This window comes from Schistocerca serialis, chromosome 1, assembly GCF_023864345.2.
Source record: "Schistocerca serialis cubense isolate TAMUIC-IGC-003099 chromosome 1, iqSchSeri2.2, whole genome shotgun sequence".
NCBI classification, from domain to species: domain Eukaryota; kingdom Metazoa; phylum Arthropoda; class Insecta; order Orthoptera; family Acrididae; genus Schistocerca; species Schistocerca serialis.
The window spans coordinates 518,018,673-518,039,183 of NC_064638.1; the positions used below are offsets into that span (position 1 = coordinate 518,018,673).

Genomic DNA, 20,511 nt, shown 5'->3' on the forward strand with positions numbered 1-20,511 from the left:
CACTTCATCGTGTGTCATCCGCCATGATGCCACCTACTCCATCCATGGGTCCACCTGGTAGGATGGCCATTGCCAGGAGTCCCAGTGCATCTGCTCCTCGGCATATGTGGGGAGTCAATGGCGCAGGCATCAGCAGAGCAATCCCTATGTGGTCAGGGGGCTATGACCAACAGGGTACATGGCAGCCCCATCTTAACGGACTGGCTACCATGCTGGATATCAAGTGCAACCAAGCAAACAGGTCCATTATCATCGTCAGCGTAGAAAATGATATTGCACAGTGGATGGGGGAAAACACACCCATGAGCATGACCTCATCCAACAGCTAGAGAATGAGCAGAAGTGCATATCCACGTTGACGAAGGATGCAAGAGGTCTCAGTGCATGATGGACACTATGCACCATGTAAGGCATCCTTCCCAAATTGACTTGGTCTTAGGGGAAATTTTGAAAAATGGAGGTCAAACCCTGCAGGGGACCATCACATAAAGGCTGAAACATGTGAGACTCCTTCTAGTCGCCTTTTACGACAGGCAGGAATACCTCGGGCCTCTTCTAACCCCCGGACACGCAGGTGGGCACTGCACATTTCTCCACCAAGCAAACAATTATATAGTTCTCATGTGGTTTTTAGGATTCAAAGAGGAATATGTTGAAGAAACACAGCCCTCTTCTCACACAATAGCCTGTTAATCATGGATGAAGGGCAACAGGCTGATTCCATATTCCTAAATTTCTGGAACACTTTTAACACAGTGCCTCATGTGGACTGTCAACAAATCTCCAAGCATATGAAATAGATTCTCAGATGTGACCGACTTGAGGACTTCTTAAGAAACAGAATCTATTGTGTTCTCCCGGAAGCCAAGTGTTCATCAGATACAAGAATACTGTATATATGACCGATCTGACAGATGGGGCTAGAACAATCTGTATCCATCTGCTGATGATGCCATAGTGTACAAGAAAAGTATCATAATTAAGAAATTATAATCATTGAGTGATTGTAGATGGATACAGCACGGCTTAAACATAAATTTTATCTGGTGTGACGAATGACAACTTGCTCTAAGCACAGAAAAATATATGTTAATGAAGATGAGTAGAAATCCTGTAATACACTACTGGCCATTAAAATTGCTACACCAAGAAGAAATGCAGATGATAACGGGTATTCATTGGACAAATATCTTATACTGAAACTGACATGTGATTACATTTTCACGCAATTTGGGTTCATAGATCCTGAGAAATCAGTACCCAGAACAATCACTTCTGGCCGTAATAACGGCCTTGATACGCCTGGGCATTGAGTCAAACAGAGCTTGGATGGCGTGTACAGGTACAAATGCCCATGCAGCTTCAACACGATACCACAGTTCATCAAGAGTAGTGACTGGCATATTGTGATGAGCCAGTTGCTCGGCCACAATTGACCAGACGTTTTCAATTGGTGAGAGATCTGGGGAATGTGCTGGCCGGGGCAGCAGTTGAACATTTTCTGTATCCAGAAAGGCCCGTACAGGACCTGCAACATGCGGTCGTGCATTATCCTGCTGAAAAGTAGCGTTTCGAAGGGATCGAATGAAGGGTAGAGCCACGGGGCGTAACACATCTGAAATGTAACGTTCACTGTTCAAAGTGCAGTCAATGCGAACAAGAGGTGACCGAGACATGTAACCAATGGCACCCCATACCATCATACCGGGTCATACGCCAGTATAGCGATGACGAATACTCGCTTCCAATGTGTGTTCACCGCGATGTCACCAAACACGGATGCGACCATCATGATGCTGTAAACAGAACCTGGATTCATCCGAAAAAATGACGTTTTGCCATTCGTGCACTCAGGTGGGTCGTTGAGTACACCATCGCAGGCGCTCCTGTCTGTGATGCAGTGTCAAGGGTAACCGCAGCCATGGTCTCTGAGCTGATAGTCCTAGCTGCTGCAAACGTCGGCGAACTGTTTGTGCAGATGGTTGTTGTCTTGCAAACGTCCCCATCTGTTGACTCAGGGATCGAGACGTGGCTGCACGATCCGTTACAGCAATGCGAATAAGATGCCTGTCACCTCGACTGCTAGTGATACAAGGCCGTTGGGATCCAGCACAGCGTTCCGTATTACCCTCCTGAACCCACCAATTCCATATTCTGCTAACAGTCATTGGATCTCGACCAACGCAAGCAGCAATGTCATGATACGATAAACCGCAATCGTGATAGGCTACAATCCGACCTTTATCAAAGTAGGAAATGTGACAATACGCATTTCTCCTCCTTACACGAGGCATCACAACAACGTTTCACCAGGCAACACCGGTCAACTGCTGTTTGTGTATGAGAAATCGGTTGGAAACTTTCCTCATGTCAGCACGTTGTAGGTGTCACCACCGGCGCCAACCTTGTGTGAATGGTCTGAAAAACAAATCATTTGCATATCACAGCATCTTCTTCCTGTTGGTTAAATTTCGCGTCTGTAGCACGTCATCTTTGTAGTGTAACGATTTTAATGGCCTGTAGTGTATTTGAATACAGTATTAGTGGTATGTGCTTGACACAGTCATGTCGATTAAATATCTCGGCATAAAACAATGCAGTGATATGAAATGGAATGAGCACGTAAGGTCCATAGTAAGAAATGTGAATGGCCGACTTCGGTCTATTGGAAGAATTCCAGGAAAGTGGAATTCAAATACAAAGAACATGTATAGAACAGTAGTTCAACCTATTTTTGAGTATTGCTACAGTGTTTGGCATCCCAGTAAGTCAGATTAAAGGAAGACATTGAAGCAATTCTAAGGTGTGCTGCTAGTTTTGTTACCAGCAGATTCAAGCAAACACTCGAGTATTACAGATAAGCTTCATGAACTCTAATAGAGGCTGTAAGGGAAGACAATATTCTTTTCGCAAAACACTATTGAGAAATCATAGAATGCAGTCTTTCTCAGCTGTGCGATATTGCTGATATTTGTCTTATGGGCATAATTCTCTGCCTCAGGCTACAGCCTAATACCCATTATACAAATATCAGCAATACCACCACTGGGGAAATTTAGAGAACTGGCATTTACAGCTGACTGCAGAACAATTCTACTGACACCAATGTCTATCTCTCAAAAGGGCCATGAAGATGAGATAAGAGGAATTAGGGCTCTTACATAGACATATATATATAGAGTTGTTCTTCACTTGCTCCATTTGCAACTATAGCAAGAAAGAGTGGTACAAGGTACCCTGTGCCATTCAACCTGTAGTGGCTTGTGGAGTGTGTATGTGTGTGGATTAGATTGAGTGTAAACTTATTCACAACAAGATTTGGATGCAGTTTGAAGAGTTAATGTAGTAACAGGTGAGTAATTTTGTTTGTTTGTGTCTGGGAGAGTGTATACTTCAACCAGAAAAGAATGGTACCTTGAGAGCTAGTGATGTCTGTGTACTGCCATTTCTGTCTACGTCCCATATGTCAGTCAGCAAGTGAGTGATGACTGTCCTCCTTTTGTCTATTGTTTCAATAATTGCATTTGTGTTACTGTAGGAGTAATGTTCCTGTCCCACTCCCCAAACTACCTCCACATTTGCGAAAGGTATTTAGTAGTTGCACTAACTACTACTTATGAAACAATGGTCTCTTAGGCTTCATTACACAAGGTGTCCACAATAAGAGAGATGATAAAGCTATAACAACAAGACTAAGAAAGGACTATAATAATTTTAATGGAAGACATTTATACATCTTCAGTGCAGCATATTCTTGTAATTGGTTCACAAAAATGTTAAGGAAAATTGATTAAGTTATTTTTAAATAGAGTTTTCCATGAAAAGGAGCACAAAAAAGACCATCTCCATGCTAACAAAGAGATATTTTTTTTTAATTTTGTAATACTTTACTTATGTATAAAATGACTGAAGTGATGAAAGGATTAGAGATGGAAAAACTCATTGTTTCATTCATTCGAAGATTAAAATGGAGCACAAGTAAATATGAATGTTAGGATATATACAGAAAAAATATTCCAAATAGGGAAATTACTAAACAGAGGAAAAGCAATAGTTATATCACACACAAAAAGGGAAAGAACTGTTTTGAAACTACAAATAAAAATTGTGTTAAACAAATATTTAAGTTAAAAAGAACTTTTATCTCAATATATAACATAGTCAAGATATTGCCCCAAATCCAACTGTATTGCCTATGCAATGATGCATCCTGGAATATTTTACAGTAGTGTCCTTATTACTGCATTTTTGCAATGTTTCAATACTCTTTGTTTGTGATCCTTGCTATCAGTTAATGTAAAATTATTAAAGTAACATTAAAGTAGGAGTTTCAAGTAGATATTAACTGCTAACTGTATGGAAAAGAATACATGGTCTTCATAGAGGGCAGTGTTAATGTGGTAACTGAATGTCCTCAATTGGATATAAGTAATGGAATGGTAAGTGTAGAGCTGTAAAGTCAGTGTAATATAATCAGCGAAGATAATGTAGGCATGCAGGTGAATGTGTATTCTGCTACGGTAACTCTGTCGAAGTATTTAGCCAAAATCATAGCAACATTCTCAATCCTGTTCATTGGTTATTGATGAATTAACACCTCAACTAAACAATGAGTTGTTATCTTTACCTATTTACAGAAGACAATGTTATTACTATTGGTTTGTTAATACAGTCATCTTTTCAAGTCAAAATACAATTGACATTTCCATTAACTGGTGAAATGAAAAGGAAAAGTTACTCTTAAAATTCCTGCAAACATATGCCCCTTTACTTGTTTGGCAATAAAAACTTCTTTCCTAAGCTACATATCACAAGTACTCACTGCTGCAGGCGAATAAATTCTGGCACATCAATATGACAACATTAAAGCTCGTAAGTGATCTGGTTCATGTACAAGACTAGAAACTTTTCACCATTAATGCTGCTGCAAATTACCAAATTAATAAGAGCAGAAGGCATGCAATTACACACCTCTTGGGACTGTTCCACTGTTGTCACTGTACACGCTACCAGAGTCGGACACATCTCGACTAGCACTACGACGCCATGGAATATCCTGATCCCGACTAAATGGTCTTGAAAAATGTGAAGTTTCCGAGAGCCTCCTGCAATTATATAGCAGAAAATGATAGTATATTATATGACAGTGTATTCAATTAACACTTCAGCACAAAAAGTACACTTGCACAATTGCAAAAAAAGTAAACATAAAGGCTACACCATATTATGATTCATGCATCATGCAATAATGGCAAAAGTTCTTTCTATTGCTACTGCTGCGATCACTGTTCCCAAGACTACTACTACGTAAAATGCTACACACACACACACACACACGCACAGAGAGAGAGAGAGAGAGAGAGAGAGAGAGAGAGAGAGAGAGAGAGAGAATACAACAGTCAAATTCAACACACTGTCTCCATCAGCAATAACTGCCTTATTTTCTCTTGTTTCTTCTTAGTTAAAATTATTCACATGCTAATCATTAATTTCTTAACACAGTGTCGCTAACAGTCCATCCAAATTACAATCACAGGATATGTGTTGAAGAGCTATCAGAATTCTAACAACATATAAATTTTTTCAGCGCGTAATTCCACTAAAAGCCAGTTCACTGTAAAGTGTGGAGTATGTATTAAAATGAACTATATTTTCATGGATAATACAAAGAGTCTGAATATTAGCAAGTCTCACAATGAATGAATATTTGGGACATTTGGAATTTTTTGTCATTGAGTGTAACTGGACATTACTTTTCAGAATGGAGATGTAGCAAGATGTACTTGCCTTTGTTACATGAATTTAACTGTATACTTTATATTTAAGTAAATACTATACAATAATTTTTAAGTAAAATATAACACTCAATAGAAATATTTGCTTTGAACTCAACTAGTGCTGGTGCAAAGATTGGATCCAAAAGAAGGATGGGATGTGTTTATTTTGCAACAAACCCATTATTTCCTATCACAGTTATAAATTGCTGGAAGTGGGTTTTTATTGCCTTCCTGAGGCCTGCAGGTGTTGTGCCAACTTGTAACTGTAATGTGAAAATGACTATGAGTTTTAATCTGTCTAACATTGTGTTTGAGTTAAATAATGTAGGAAAGTTCTTATAGAATATTTTGGGTTAACAGAGTCAGGCATAGACAGAGAGAGAGAGAGAGAGAGAGAGAGAGAGAGAGAGAGAGAGATGTCTACATGCGCATGGCTGTGCCTCTACATGATGCCAGCACCATGTATAAGGACACAGGCTGTGTGTGTGTGTGTGTGTGTGTGTGTGTGTGTGTGTCGAAAGGATTCATTCCAACAGCTAGCAAGTTTTCTTTCTTTTTTATTTCTGCCTGTTGATGACTCAATGCTCCTTTTCAGTGAGTGGTCTCCTTTACTCTAAGTATTTACTTCCTACCAAAACTTTCCTACAGTAAAAATGTACACGGTGTTTATAATTAAACTGACGGTGTTCCAAGTATTGCTTGGCGGGCTGTATACATGGCACTGTAAGCAGTCAGAATGTGAAACATTTTCTGTTTTGATGTCAGTATGCTGTTTGTCACTTGGCAATGCCTGCTGATTTCTTTTGTGAAGTGGTTGTTGGTGTAAAGGGTTAAGAAGGCTGAAGATTTCTATATGAAATATAATGGCTACTGACTGGTAAAGTTGTTTTACCAGAATGGAAGCACTGCATTGTGGGAATATTGCTGACAGAAATAGCTGTAAAGTGGCCCCAGTCAATAAAGGAACTAAAGGCTCAAGCTGTGTTACAGGAATTCTCTCCCCCCTGGTCAACAGTTCAAAAGATATTGTGGTGCAATTTACACTGGAATCCTACAATATAGAGAACTCACATCAAATGAAGCTCCAAGACGACTTTGTTCTTCAGTTTTTGGCAGGCATGGAAATAGAGGATGTGTGGCCCGGGAATATTCTTTGGCCACATAAGGTACATTTTAGACTGGTACTGTGAATGCACAAACCATTTCATATGGGGTTCTACTCCACCACATGTTGTGCAGGAACATCCACTGCACTCAGGTTATGTGATTTCACAGTGTGCTCTCACAAGCTCTTTCATTCTCAGTCTGTTTTACTCCATTGAGCTGTCACCTCACTGACCTGTTAGGCGTACAGTGACCTCCTTGCGCAACATGTGATTACAGCTCTGCAAGATTGCAGTATGTCCACACCACTGTTTTCGTGTCACATGGAGTGACATCACTTGTCACTTGCCAGGTAAAAGATTTGCTGTGAGAAACCTTTGTAACCATTGCATTATCTCTAGGCAATTTAAAGATGTGTGGCCTTCCAGATCCCCTGACCTAAATCCATATGATTTCTGGTTGTGGGGATATCTGAAAGACTGTGTCTATCAGGAATGTATCCACACAGTTCTGGTCTGAAGGTTAGTATACAATGATATATCACTCTGATTACACCAGATATGCTGCAAACAACTGTTGACCATCGCTTGTTACAGATGCAGCATGTTGTTGAGTCAGGAGACCGTACCGAACACGTCGCAACTTTTGGCCATATTCTAATAAACACGCCAGAACCACTCTTATCATGTGTTTGATTGATCCTCCCCTTTTCCTGCACCCATACCACATTCTGACTGCCTACAGTGCCATATTTTTATCTGGTGGCAGAAAATGGATTTTTGTTTTCAGCATACTCCACATGTGCACCAATCAGTGAACACATCTATGATGTTTCAGTATCTTGTGATGCACACAGCCCACACTGCAGGATTCAGAACTCAGTTTAATTATAACCCCTGGTATTTACAGGAAAAGATGTAGAGAAATTCAACAAATTGCATATAGCCTACTTCTCTCAAAGCACTGGATTGGGGAGAGGGGTCAGCAAGGAGCTCAATATTCCAACACAACAGGCAGGTCCTATCAATAGAACCTAATATCAATACCCTGTGAGATAGAATTTTAAATCATCAGATTGGTGCATGATCTTGAAATATATATCAACTCATCTCCCCTTTCCTTTCCTTTCCTTTCCTTTCTGATTGAATGCTAAAGACCAAATTTTTGTCATACATTAGATATAAACTGGTTAATTTTAGGTAAAAATCAAACAATGGAAAAGCCAGGATAGGCTGTAACAATATCATGAAAAGTGGGGTTTCAACTGCCAGAGACTGCAGTCATGTGTGTGGGAGTTGTGTTTGCATAATTTTAGGTAAGCATCATTACAGTTTACTAATCTGGCATAATGAACAATTACAACACGCCATGCAGTAGGTGAAAGAATCTGAGTAAGGACAAAGTGTGATTAGTAGATGGAAAGACTACCATAAATCTTGTTCACAATTCAATTGTAATAAGGCCATCATATAACTTGTTTCCATCTCTGACTTCTGCTTCTCCCTACATACTGAATAGTACTATTTCTTCTTTTCTAGTACAGTCATATGTTTGGAAATACAATTCAAATATGAAACAATACATTCAATGGGAGTGTATTTAAAAGGCAAGATGAAGAAACAGTTCACCTCTACACTAATCTTTCTTGTGAATATAGCACTGCAACTTGAGTGAAAGTGAAAATCAGATTAAATGATCTAGTGAGATAGAATTTCAACAGATATTTTGGAGTATATTAATCATAAGCGAGTACAGTTCCGGAAAATCAAAATACTTTAAATATTGCCACCAATCTGTATTCTGAAATTCTAAAAAAGTGGTCACTTTTATATATGAAAAATAGGCAACACTCAACTAAAATTCATTCAATGAGTGGAGAATTCCTCAAATATGGCTTCCACTATCTAGTTGCCACTATAACAAACAATGCACAAATTCTTCCTCTGTCTCCATCAAATTTTTCTTCGTTCAGTAAACATTAGACACGTTTTGAAAAATATAATACAAAAACAGAGACAATTAGCAGGAATAAAGAATATCTAGTGCAGATATGGATTAGAAGCATGTATTAATAAACCTCAAACTATTTTCTCCAATAGGCTATTTCCTACAACAGCTGTCAATGTTAAGCACAAAAAGAAAAATAGCTCACTGTACAATTGGTTGATTTACTTTAAGAGGTAACAATAAACAAAAGTGAACATAATTTATATTTAAAATTGTGCCTTGACCAAATGCTGCTATTTCTACTACTTAACTGAAGTCAATTAGCAAATACAAAAAAGAAAACAGGGAGATACAAATTGTACAACAAATCATTCAGCATTCCTCTGGGAGGTGTTTCTAAATACTATGGAAAAAGTTAAAACAATTGTTACTGAGACAGACAGGGGGGGGGGGGGGGGGAATCAGTAATAAAACATACATATAAATGCCAAATTAGATGGGTAGATCACATAACTAATGAGGAAGTATTGAATAGGATTGGGGAGAAGAGAAGTTTGTGGCACAACTTGACCAGAAGAAGGGATCGGTTGGTAGGACATGTTCTGAGGCATAAAGGGATCACCAATTTAGTATTGGAGGGCAGCGTGGAGGGTAAAAATCGTAGAGGGAGACCAAGAGATGAATACACTAAGCAGATTCAGAAGGATGTAGGTTGCAGTAGGTACTGGGAGATGAAAAAGCTTGCACAGGATAGAGTGGCATGGAGAGCTGCATCAAACCAGTCTCAGGACTGAAGACCACAATAACAACAACATAAATGCCAAAACTATTAAATGTGCTATAATTATTTTTCAAAATACAGGTATAATCTACAGGTTTTGCTTCAGTTAGGTCCTTAATTTTTCCATTTAATAAACTTTAAAAAGTGAAAATCATACTACATTACTCACTCCAATTTAGATATCTTCTTCTCCTCATACACTAAGCGATAGCTAATAAGAAGAGATCAGTGATGGAGGAAATCAGTGTAAACATATCTTTCACATATTTCACTTCTTCCTGTCTAAAGACTGAGACATAAAAAGCCACAGATATCCTAACATACAATACAGAGTCTAATAACAAATAAACCAATTAACAATCACATCCGACATTAACAGACTCAGAAAGAAAAGACACTTATTTGGAAAGGAGGGGATGGCGCTGGTGGTTTGGAGGGGGGGGGGGCGAGGCTGGAGAGCCAACAGTCGGGTAGGGGGCAAGAGAGAGAGATGGAGGGGAGGGGGGGGGGGGGAGAGGGAGAGAGAGGGGAGAGAGAGAGAGAGAGAGAGAGAGAGAGAGAGAGAGAGAGAGAGAGAGAGAGAGAATTAAAAAACTATGGTAAAGTTATGTACAGTGAAGAAACACCAGAAACTTATTTTAACTATTCAAAGTTTACCTTGAAAGTGGTTCTCCCATGCTATTCCAGAAACGTGAAGGCGGTGTGCGCCCAACATTTTTTAGCTGGCTCATCAGAGTGCTGGTAGGAAAACCTGGTCGAGCACCATCTTCCACATTGAGGCGCTGTGTCAAACTACGAACCTGCACAGACGTTTACTCTCTTATGACGGAGACTGTTTGAAAAAGGAAATTTCAGGATGCATATGGCAACAAAATATCAGGAAAAGCCAGACAATTGTCTTACTCTGTGATACCATTTTATATGATACAAAAAGAGGGTAGTGTTTACATTAACATGAAGCATTTTGTTCAGTATTCTACTACTACACTATAAACCAAGATGTTTACATTAATGCAATAGATACGAAGTGACTGTTGTCCTCCTTGGTTTCATATCAACAGACTTTCGACATCCACTGGTAGACAAAAGCCCCCTCTCCAGACTTCTCATCGCATTACGGTCTTTAGTTACAAATATCCATGTTTCACTTGTTGCATGTTTCCTGTCATATACTCACCTTTCGTTATGGTGTTTTCCAAGTCTTTTCCAATCTAAATGGTCCCTTGGACTATCTCATGACCCATCTGTCATGTATCTCAAAATTAATTTAATTTTCATTACAGTCATCACTACATCTTAAATTCCAATCTGTTCCTCAGTCGATTTGTTTTCTACTGATTTTGTATAGTTTTCACAACAAAAGTTCATGCAATAACAATATTTTTTTAATTAACAAAAATAGCATATCTCGTAGATGTGGTCTAAACAGACCAAGAAGCACACATGTGAGTGTGAGCTGCATTTGCACAAATGTGTGTGTTTATGTTTTCTATTTCTGAAGAAGGCCTTCTGGCTGAAAGCGTACGAGTTTAGTAGTCTTTTTGTTGTGCTTCTCTGCCATTCAACATTTCTGCTATATGGTGAGCAGCATCTATCCTTTTCATAATACTGTCATGATTCCATTCCGGATTGTTCCATTGTCTGATCAAGTAAATTTTGTTTCAAGAAACTATATACAAACAACTTTTAGTACAAAGTAACAAAAACTTAAAGCAACAATGTCAGTAAAATGGGAATTTTGCTCAGATGTGAAGTTTGCGAAACTCAGTCACATTATCTGCAAATAATTCCTAATTTATAAGGTAGTCACAGAAAGCCCTCGAAAAAAGGTCTGTTAATAACGTAGAATGATTTGTGGTTAAGAATTTGTTTCATAAAAGGAAGCATATTAAAGTGGACATCAAAAACTATTTTTCGGGCTAATGCACCAAGACCATGAATGCAAAGGTATAAGAGAAAAAGAAGTTAAGTTCCTGTTTAAGGAAAATCACAGTGTACAAAAAAACTAACCACAAATAAATAGTTACATAGCTGTGTCTCTTACATTGTGCACCTTCCTCTCTCTTTCCTGTTTAACTTACCCTTGACAACAGAGTTGAGAATAAGGATTCAGCAGTAAGAATTTCAAAGCCATCATCATCGTCGTCATCTTCTGCAGAACTGAGGCTATCATTACGTTCTAGTGTACTTCTATTTGGCCTGGAGCTCCTAAAATTGGTAAGAATTGTGTACATTATATTTATTTAATATTTTACCTCTGCAATAATTTTTCATTTGTATACTGAATATTTATAAAAAAAGAAGAAGAATTATTTAAACAATGGTTTTATGGGAATCGAGCAAAATATAATTATTTAACAACATGACACAGACACTTGAAATGTCAGATATGAAACAATATTATTGAGGAGAAAAGCTGACAGATATCATGCTGTATGGACAGATGGATCTCTGTCTACAACATATAATCTGTTTAGAATTGTACAATAAAATTAGACATTCTAGTCTCAAATCGCAGCAAAACTCAAGTGTAACCTGGAATTAATATATGACTAAAATTATCAACAATAACACAAATTTACAACAGATTTTCAGGATTAAACATATTAGAAATTATGTACATTGTTACTATTAATGATTTTTCTTGCAGCACTAAATATAAATTTAAATAAGTAACAAGATATGAAAAAAAGTTTGCATTCACATGGGATGCAATTTTCTGTAAAGTATCTACACACATAATTTGATTCAGTATGTCTTAGGACTTAATTTGTTTAGTTAAGCTCTATATACAAACACAGACAGAACTTTCAGAAACAACAAAGCTTGAATCAATCTAAATAAAACTGGCAACAGTATGGAAAGGAGCAGATGCTGCAATGCTACGAATGGATCCCCCTATTCCAAGAATAGCTATTACAAGGGAGTAATAATGATTTTTACTAGTTACAGTGGGACAAAAACTAGCATTCTGAAAAAATTGAAGACAGCACTGGCTCCCTTAGGAAAGAAATTGTTTCCAAGCTACAAACCGGCATTAGCACACTTTATCAGGGACTTCAAGAGCATTAAGTATGCATAACTAAATAAATTTATTACCTCAAAAATAAAATTTATAAAGTTACAAATAAGGATATCCCCTGCTGATATTGCTTGAGATTTACGGAATATTTGTTAATGTATATTATAGGAAGGTGATTTTATACATTAGATCTTTGATCTTGGTGAGAGGGTGGGTTAGAAAGAAACGCCCTGCCAACAACAACTACCTCTGACAAGAAAACGTCATCAAGTTGACTTGTTCCATATGAAAATTTGGGCCATAATTCTGACAGTATGCAGTTATGACTTGAACACACAGCTTTTAAATTTCTGCACGCATCAGTTGTTCGTCATGCATTCTGCACCGCTGCAGCGGTGTAAAGCCCAAGTGTGAAGTACTATACAGCGGAGTGACAATTTGAGCCATCCTATATGTTGAAGGTGGGGGGGGAAGAGGACACTCCTGCTCAACGTGTTTTGAAATCTTGTTTGAGAATACACATTGTTCAACACAAAAAATAGTAAGAAATATGAGCATGTAAATATGTCAACGTCATGCACACATACATTCAATACTATTTTAATAATATTCGCGTACTGATAGTCTGCGGCTATTTATAAATCAAATTTAAAATGGGTAAGCCTAAGCAACTGAAGAATTATTATGAAATGTACTTAATGATTTTCCATTTAAAATTTAATCATGCCAATAACAATTAAGAACAATGAATCTCCTGCAAATTTACTTCACTTTAACAGTGCCAGCTTTAAAATCCAAAGAAAATATTGCACAACAGTGATGTCAATCATTAAATAGCACTACACTAATCCTTCAATGACACACTAATTTGTTCCACTGCATTTGTGAATCACAACAAAAAAAATGTTCAAAGCAAAGAAATCTCTGGCACCAGCTATAGTTTAGCAACAGTGCATTTTGATGCAATGCACAACAATGTTATCAAAGCTCTTAGTCACTCCACTGTATGGTACTTCACAATTGGGTGTTCGGCAGCTGCAGTGGAACAGAGCACATGACAAACAGCTGCTGCACAGAAAAATTTAAGAGCTGTACTTTCAGAAGATCATAACTGCATACAATCAAATGGCCAAAATTTTCATGCACGATTGGTGCTGGAGCTGATATCTTGTGTGTGTGTGTGCGCTTTTTTCTCTTTAAAACATGAGGTCAAGTTGGTGACACTTCTTTGCAAGAATAAGAGCTATTAAGAGCTCCATTGCTGTAGTCACAACTTTATACAGCTGTATGACCATTAACAGAATTTTGGAAGCATTTTCAATAGACACAGCAGTGGAGAAAGGTAGAAATATTGTAAATTAAAATTGTACAGCAGCCACAAGTCGCATGTAACGTCTTCTTTACTTATACATGTTTCACTAGATCAATCCAAGGACCTTCAGAAGTATGGAAATACCTGCAAAATGTATTATACCACCACATTAATAAGATAAATTCACAGATTCATCTTATAATGTGTTCACTTACATTATGTAGCTGAGAGCAACACATCACAAATATCGGCTGTGTGCAGTGCCACCATCGTAAATAAAATGGAGTAAGTTGGCTGTGTACAGTTAATGTCTTGTTGTCTTGCCACTTAATCTTAGAAAGTACCTGACTAGAGAGTTTATGTCAACTGTATGTGTGGTGTCATCGCCAGACACCACACTTGCTAGGTGGTAGCTTTTAAATTGGCCGCGGTCCGCTAGTATACGTCGGACCCGCGTGTCGCCACTATCAGTGATTGCAGACCGAGCGCCGCGACACGGCAGGTCTAGAGAGACTTACTAGCACTCGCCCCAGTTGTACGGACGACTTAGCTAGCGATGCAACACTGACGAAGCCTCGCTTATTTGCAGAGAAGATAGTTAGAATAGCCTTCAGCTAGGTCAATGGTTACGACCTAGCAAGGCGCCATAGCAATTGATAGTTATCGTATGAAGCATGTCTCATCAAGAGCAATACCTCACGCCATCCTGCGTGAGCTTATAGCGTGCATTTCGGCCTTCTCTAGCAATATAACAGTATGCAACCAACTTACTTACTCCTTATAGCTTATGACAGCGGCACTATACACAGCCTGATATTTATAACTTGAGACCCTTGGCAACATAATGTAAGTTATCACATTGTAAGTTGAATCTATGAATTTATCTCATTATATGGTGGTGTAACACACTGTACAAGTATTTCCATACTTCTGAAGATGCTTGTGTTGGTCGAGTGAAATATATAAAAATAAAGAGAAAGCTTTGTGTGACTAGTGGTTGCTCTACAATTTTAGTTTCTAATGGTCACTGTTCCCCTGTACGCAAATGCTTGCACTCACTAGAAAGATTATAGTTTTACATCTAGTTGAGATTTCAGACATTAGAGATAGGTTGATAAAGACAGATAAGGGAAATGGCCCTAATCTTGTTCAGGCAATATTCAGCATTTTAATAGACCCTGCAACATTGAATTTGTGGTGGTAGGACAAGAAACTAAACCCTCTGCTCTCAAACACAGGTCCCAAGTTTTAACTGCTATGCCAGATTGCTTCATAAAAAAGAAGTCAGAGCAATCACAATTTAAACATTAACAGAAATTACCTACAGAGCCATTCAATACAGAGTATTGGTGAACATTGAATGTATGAGTCAACAAGTGAACGGTACACATCAAATAGGCTTCATAGAGAATGAAATACAGGAATGGCCAGAAAAGTACAACAAACTCATAGACTAAAATAGAATATAATCATCAAGAGACTGATCACTATAGCTATAAGATAAGGCACAAAAAGCAGGTGTCAAACTTTAAGGGTTCTATGCTGCCAATGGACATGAAATTTAAAAAGTTTCTAAAAACAGATTAGGCAAAAGATGGGACAAGAAGAAATAAGAAAAATAAAGATCTGTGGGGATTGGTAGGCAAGACTGTAAACATGTTGCACAAGAGATGACTAAAGTTCTGAGGACACCCCACATGAATTAATGATGATGTATTGGCAAAGGACAACCCTCCAAATATGATAACTCTGTCTAGTTTATGGTGAGCTCTGTCTACTTACTGTTAAAGTGTAGAATGACAAAAAGGCAGTGTTTGTATACTTTTACATGGAGACCTACAGTAACCTGGTAGTCAAGACAAAAAACTAAAAATTGTAATGGTACCAATGTTAAAAAATGCTGTATTATTTTGGTGACATGGCCTGGACCTACTCCCAAATATCAGCATGCATAAACTGGGTATTACCTAAGTCTGTGCATGTGGAATGCGCCTTTCTCTTCTTCAGGTGTTTCAGGTTCCTTATCTCGACTCAGAGAGCTATGACGTTGGAGTGTGGCAAATGGGCTATTAAACCCTTCATCCTCACTAGCATCACTGATCAGCCCGCTAAAAAGTAAATGACAGGTTAGGTATTAGTACAGACATTTTCTTTAGTAGGCTAACTATAATACAAGAATTCTATGTTGATGATGATGACAATTAATATTACTATTATTATTATTATTATTATTTCCTTCACTTTCTCAGACGTTAAGTCCGGTTAAAAATGGAGTGACGCGGACCTTGATCAAGCGTCACTTCCTTTTAACTGTACGGTATGTGTTATATTGCATTTAGGAACTTTCGGGTAGTTGAACATGTATCAATAATTACGGATTTCTGTAGTTGTATATATATGTTTGGATGTAGCTGTATTGAATTGATGTACTGGTGGATATTGTGTGGTACGACTCCTGTAGTTGATAGTATAATTGGTATGATGTCAACTTTATCCTGATGCCACATGTCTTTGACTTCCTCAGCCAGTTGGATGTATTTTTCAATTTTTTCTCCTGTTTCCTTTTGTATATTTGTTGTATTGGGTATGGATATTTCGATTAGTTGTGTTAATTTCTTCTTTTTATTGGTGAGTATGATGTCAGGTTTGTTATGTGGCATTGTTTTATCTGTTATAATGGTTCTGTTCCAGTATAATTTGTATTCATCATTCTCCAGTACATTTTGTGGTGTATACTTGTATGTAGGAACGTGTTGTTTTAAAAGTTTATGTTGTAAGGCAAGCTGTTGATGTATTATTTTTGTGACATTGTCATGTCTTCTGGGGTATTCTGTATTTGCTAGTATTGTACATCCGCTTGTGATGTGATCTACTGTTTCTATTTGTTGTTTACAAAGTCTGCATTTATCCGTTGTGGTATTGGGATCTTTAATAATATGCTTGCTGTAATACCTGGTGTTTATTGTTTGATCCTGTATTGCAATCATGAATCCTTCTGTCTCACTGTATATATTGCCTTTTCTTAGCCATGTGTTGGATGCGTCTTGATCGATGTGTGGCTGTGTTAGATGATACGGGTGCTTGCCATGAAGTGTTTTCTTTTTCCAATTTACTTTCTTCGTATCTGTTGATGTTATGTGATCTAAAGGGTTGTAGAAGTGGTTATGAAATTGCAGTGGTGTAGCCGATGTATTTATATGAGTGATTGCCTTGTGTATTTTGCTAGTTTCTGCTCGTTCTAGAAAGAATTTTCTTAAATTGTCTACCTGTCCATAATGTTGGTTTTTTATGTCGATAAATCCCCTTCCTCCTTCCTTTCTGCTTAATGTGAATCTTTCTGTTGCTGAATGTATGTGATGTATTCTATATTTGTGACATTGTGATCGTGTAAGTGTATTGAGTGCTTCTAGGTCTGTGTTACTCCATTTCACTACTCCAAATGAGTAGGTCAATATTGGTATGGCATAAGTATTTATAGCTTTTGTCTTGTTTCTTGCTGTCAATTCTGTTTTCAGTATTTTTGTTAGTCTTTGTCTATATTTTTCTTTTAGTTCTTCTTTAATATTTGTATTATCTATTCCTATTTTTTGTCTGTATCCTAGATATTTATAGGCATCCGTTTTTTCCATCGCTTCTATGCAGTCGCTGTGGTTATCCAATATGTAATCTTCTTGTTTAGTGTGTTTTCCCTTGACTATGCTATTTTTCTTACATTTGTCGGCTCCAAAAGCCATACTTATATCATTGCTGAATCCTTCTGTTATCTTTAGTAATTGGTTGAGTTGTTGATTTGTTGCTGCCAGTAGTTTTAGATCATCCATGTATAGCAAATGTGTGATTTTGTGTGGGTATGTTCCACTAATATTGTATTATTTAGCATGTTGGATAGTGGGTTCAGAGCAAGGCAGAACCAGAAAGGACTTAATGAGTCTCCTTGGTATATTCCACGCTTAATCTGTATTGGCTGTGATGTGATATTATTTGAATTTGTTTGGATATTAAGTGTGGTTTTCCAATTTTTCATTACTATGTTTAGGAACTGTATCAATTTAGGATCTACTTTGTATATTTCCAATATTTGTAGTAACCATGAGTGGGGTACACTATCAAAAGCTTTTTGGTAATCAATGTATGCGTAGTGTAGCGACCTTTGTTTAGTTTTAGCTTGATATGTCACCTCTGCATCTATTATCAGTTGCTCTTTACATCCTCGTGCTCCTTTGCAACAGCCTTTTTGTTCTTCATTTATAATTTTGTTCTGTGTTGTATGCATCATTAATTTCTGTTTAATGACTGAAGTTAATATTTTGTATATTGTTGGTAGGCATGTTATGGGGCAATATTTAGCTGGGTTCGCTGTGTCTGCTTGATCTTTAGGTTCCAGATATGTTATTCCGTGTGTAAGTGTATCAGGGAATGTGTATGGGTCTGCAATGTAACTGTTAAATAATTTAGTTAGATGTGAATGTGTTGAGGTGAACTTCTTTAACCGGAAATTTGCTATTTTATCATTTCCAGGGGCTTTCCAAGTGTGAGTAGAATTAATTGCTTGGGTGACTTCATGTTGCAAAATTATCACTTCAGGCATTTGTGGTATCATCTTGTATGTGTCTGTTTCTGCTTGTATCCACCGTGCATGCCTGTTATGTTGTACCGGGCTTGACCATATGTTGCTCCAGAAGTGTTCCATGTCTGTTATGTTTGGTGGATTGTTTATTTTAATGTGTGTGTTATCTATTGTCTGGTAAAATTTCTTTTGGTTTGTGTTGAATGTTTGGTTTTGTTTCCTTCTATTTTCACTTTTTTTGTATCTTCTGAGTCGTTTGGCTAATGCTTGTAATTTCTGCTTCTTTTTGTCTAATTGCTCTGTCACTTCTTGTTGTGAGATTTTACCTAACCTTTTTCGTTTTTTTTCCGAGATTTCATTTCTTATAAATTGTGTTAGCTGTCCGATGTCTTTTCTCAGTTTTTCTATTTTGATCTGTAGCCTGTGTTGCCATGCTGGTTTTGTGGGTTTCCTCTGTGTGTTGGTTGGTTCTGATCTCTGCCTAGTGCGTATATTTAGTGTAGTGAGTGATCCTATATAAACCAGTAGTTGTAACTCTTCCATAGTTGTGTTTTCATTTATTTTGTTGTGTATGATTGTGTTGATAGTTTTTATTGTTGTTTCGACTTGTGGGTTATTTGGTGGTCTATGCAAGAATGGTCTAATGTCTGTATTTGTGTCTTTGTATTCTATATATGTTAGCTGAAATTTTTCTTCTATATCTAACATCTGTGTCACTTCGTGTTCTATTTGTGCTTGTTCTGGTGGCTGTCTTAAGATTTCGTTTTCCTCTGATTGTTTAATTGGTGCGTGTTGTTCTTTGTTTGTTTGCTCTGGGATGTTTGAGTCCATTACTGTATTTTCTTCTTCTTCTGATTGCACATTATTTTGTTCCAGTATTTGTTGTACTTGTTGTTTGATGTTTTCTAATTCTGACTGGGGTATCCTGTTATTTTTTATTATTACACGGATCTGATCAGCTAGTCGTTGTTCTGTTAAAAATTTTAATTCTGGGTATCTGGTAATAAATGTTGTGTATACTTGTGATCTGTATCCAGTTGTGTTGGTTCCTAGGTTTGTTGCTTGGTAATAGCAGAACATGAGGTGTCGATTAACTTCATCTGACCATCTCATCCTCTGTCTTTGTTTTCCTTCTAGGGTGGTTGCAGGAAGCATATCCTGCAAAACACCTCTATTTGGATTTAAATCATTTTCCAGTTGGCTAGCAGTGTCGTTACCATTGTGGGCGGGCATAGGGTTCAAGCGTCGTCCCCAACCATGACGGCGCTTGTCCGAGGCTTCTTTAGTTCTGTCCTGAACCAACTAATCACACTAAAAGGGGGGTTAGCCCTATTAGTGGTTTGTTCTTTTCGTCGCCTTTTACGACTGGCAGAACATACCGGAGGCCTATTCTTTTCCCGGGCCTCCACGGGGATTATTATTAGTATTATTATTATTATTATTATTATTATTATTATTATTATTATTATTATTATTATTACTACTACTACTATTATTACTACTACTGATTATTTTATCAAACTGTTCACGTTACCTTGGTTTTGTACAGGTTTTTTTTCTTTTTTTTTTTTAAAAAAAAAAAACATGTTAACTACAAGGTGGTGAACTTCACCTAGACTACTATGTAGTGGAACTGCAAATCACAGACATTCTTACAATCTGCATCAACTGAATCAATAATGATATGCAAACATTATGGTTCCTAATTTAATACACATCACGACTATAAAGCAACGCACAAATAATTATCAAACTAAGAGAAACAATTGCACAAATTATATTTGTATAGCACTCAAACACTTATAGCCTGCCCTCCAGTCACACATATTCATTCTTAACTAAACAATTAAAATCAGGCAGTCAAATAATTAAGTTTTTTTTGTCACCATTCATGTGAGCTCTGTTCAGAAAACAACTGAACTTTAAATTCTACAGATTATTGGTCCCTGACCCCTTCAAAGTACAAAGTACTCTCCCATCTGCACACTTTTTCCAGCAGCG

The 20,511-nt window shown here is 37.5% G+C and overlaps 1 protein-coding gene across 3 annotated transcripts in view; it reads right to left on the reverse strand.

Annotated features, from left to right (window-relative positions):
- LOC126474282 (serine/threonine-protein kinase par-1-like) overlaps nucleotides 1–20,511 on the reverse strand; it is a 420,752-nt gene that overhangs the window by 112,687 nt on the left and 287,554 nt on the right. For all 3 annotated transcript variants that reach the window (XM_050101749.1, XM_050101764.1, XM_050101756.1), the window contains exons 16-19: nucleotides 15,911–16,051; nucleotides 11,691–11,817; nucleotides 10,267–10,409; nucleotides 4,972–5,105 (exon numbers count right to left, since the gene is read on the reverse strand). In XM_050101749.1, coding sequence (XP_049957706.1) covers nucleotides 4,972–5,105; nucleotides 10,267–10,409; nucleotides 11,691–11,817; nucleotides 15,911–16,051 — 545 coding nt within the window. The remainder of the gene's footprint in view (nucleotides 1–4,971; nucleotides 5,106–10,266; nucleotides 10,410–11,690; nucleotides 11,818–15,910; nucleotides 16,052–20,511) is intronic.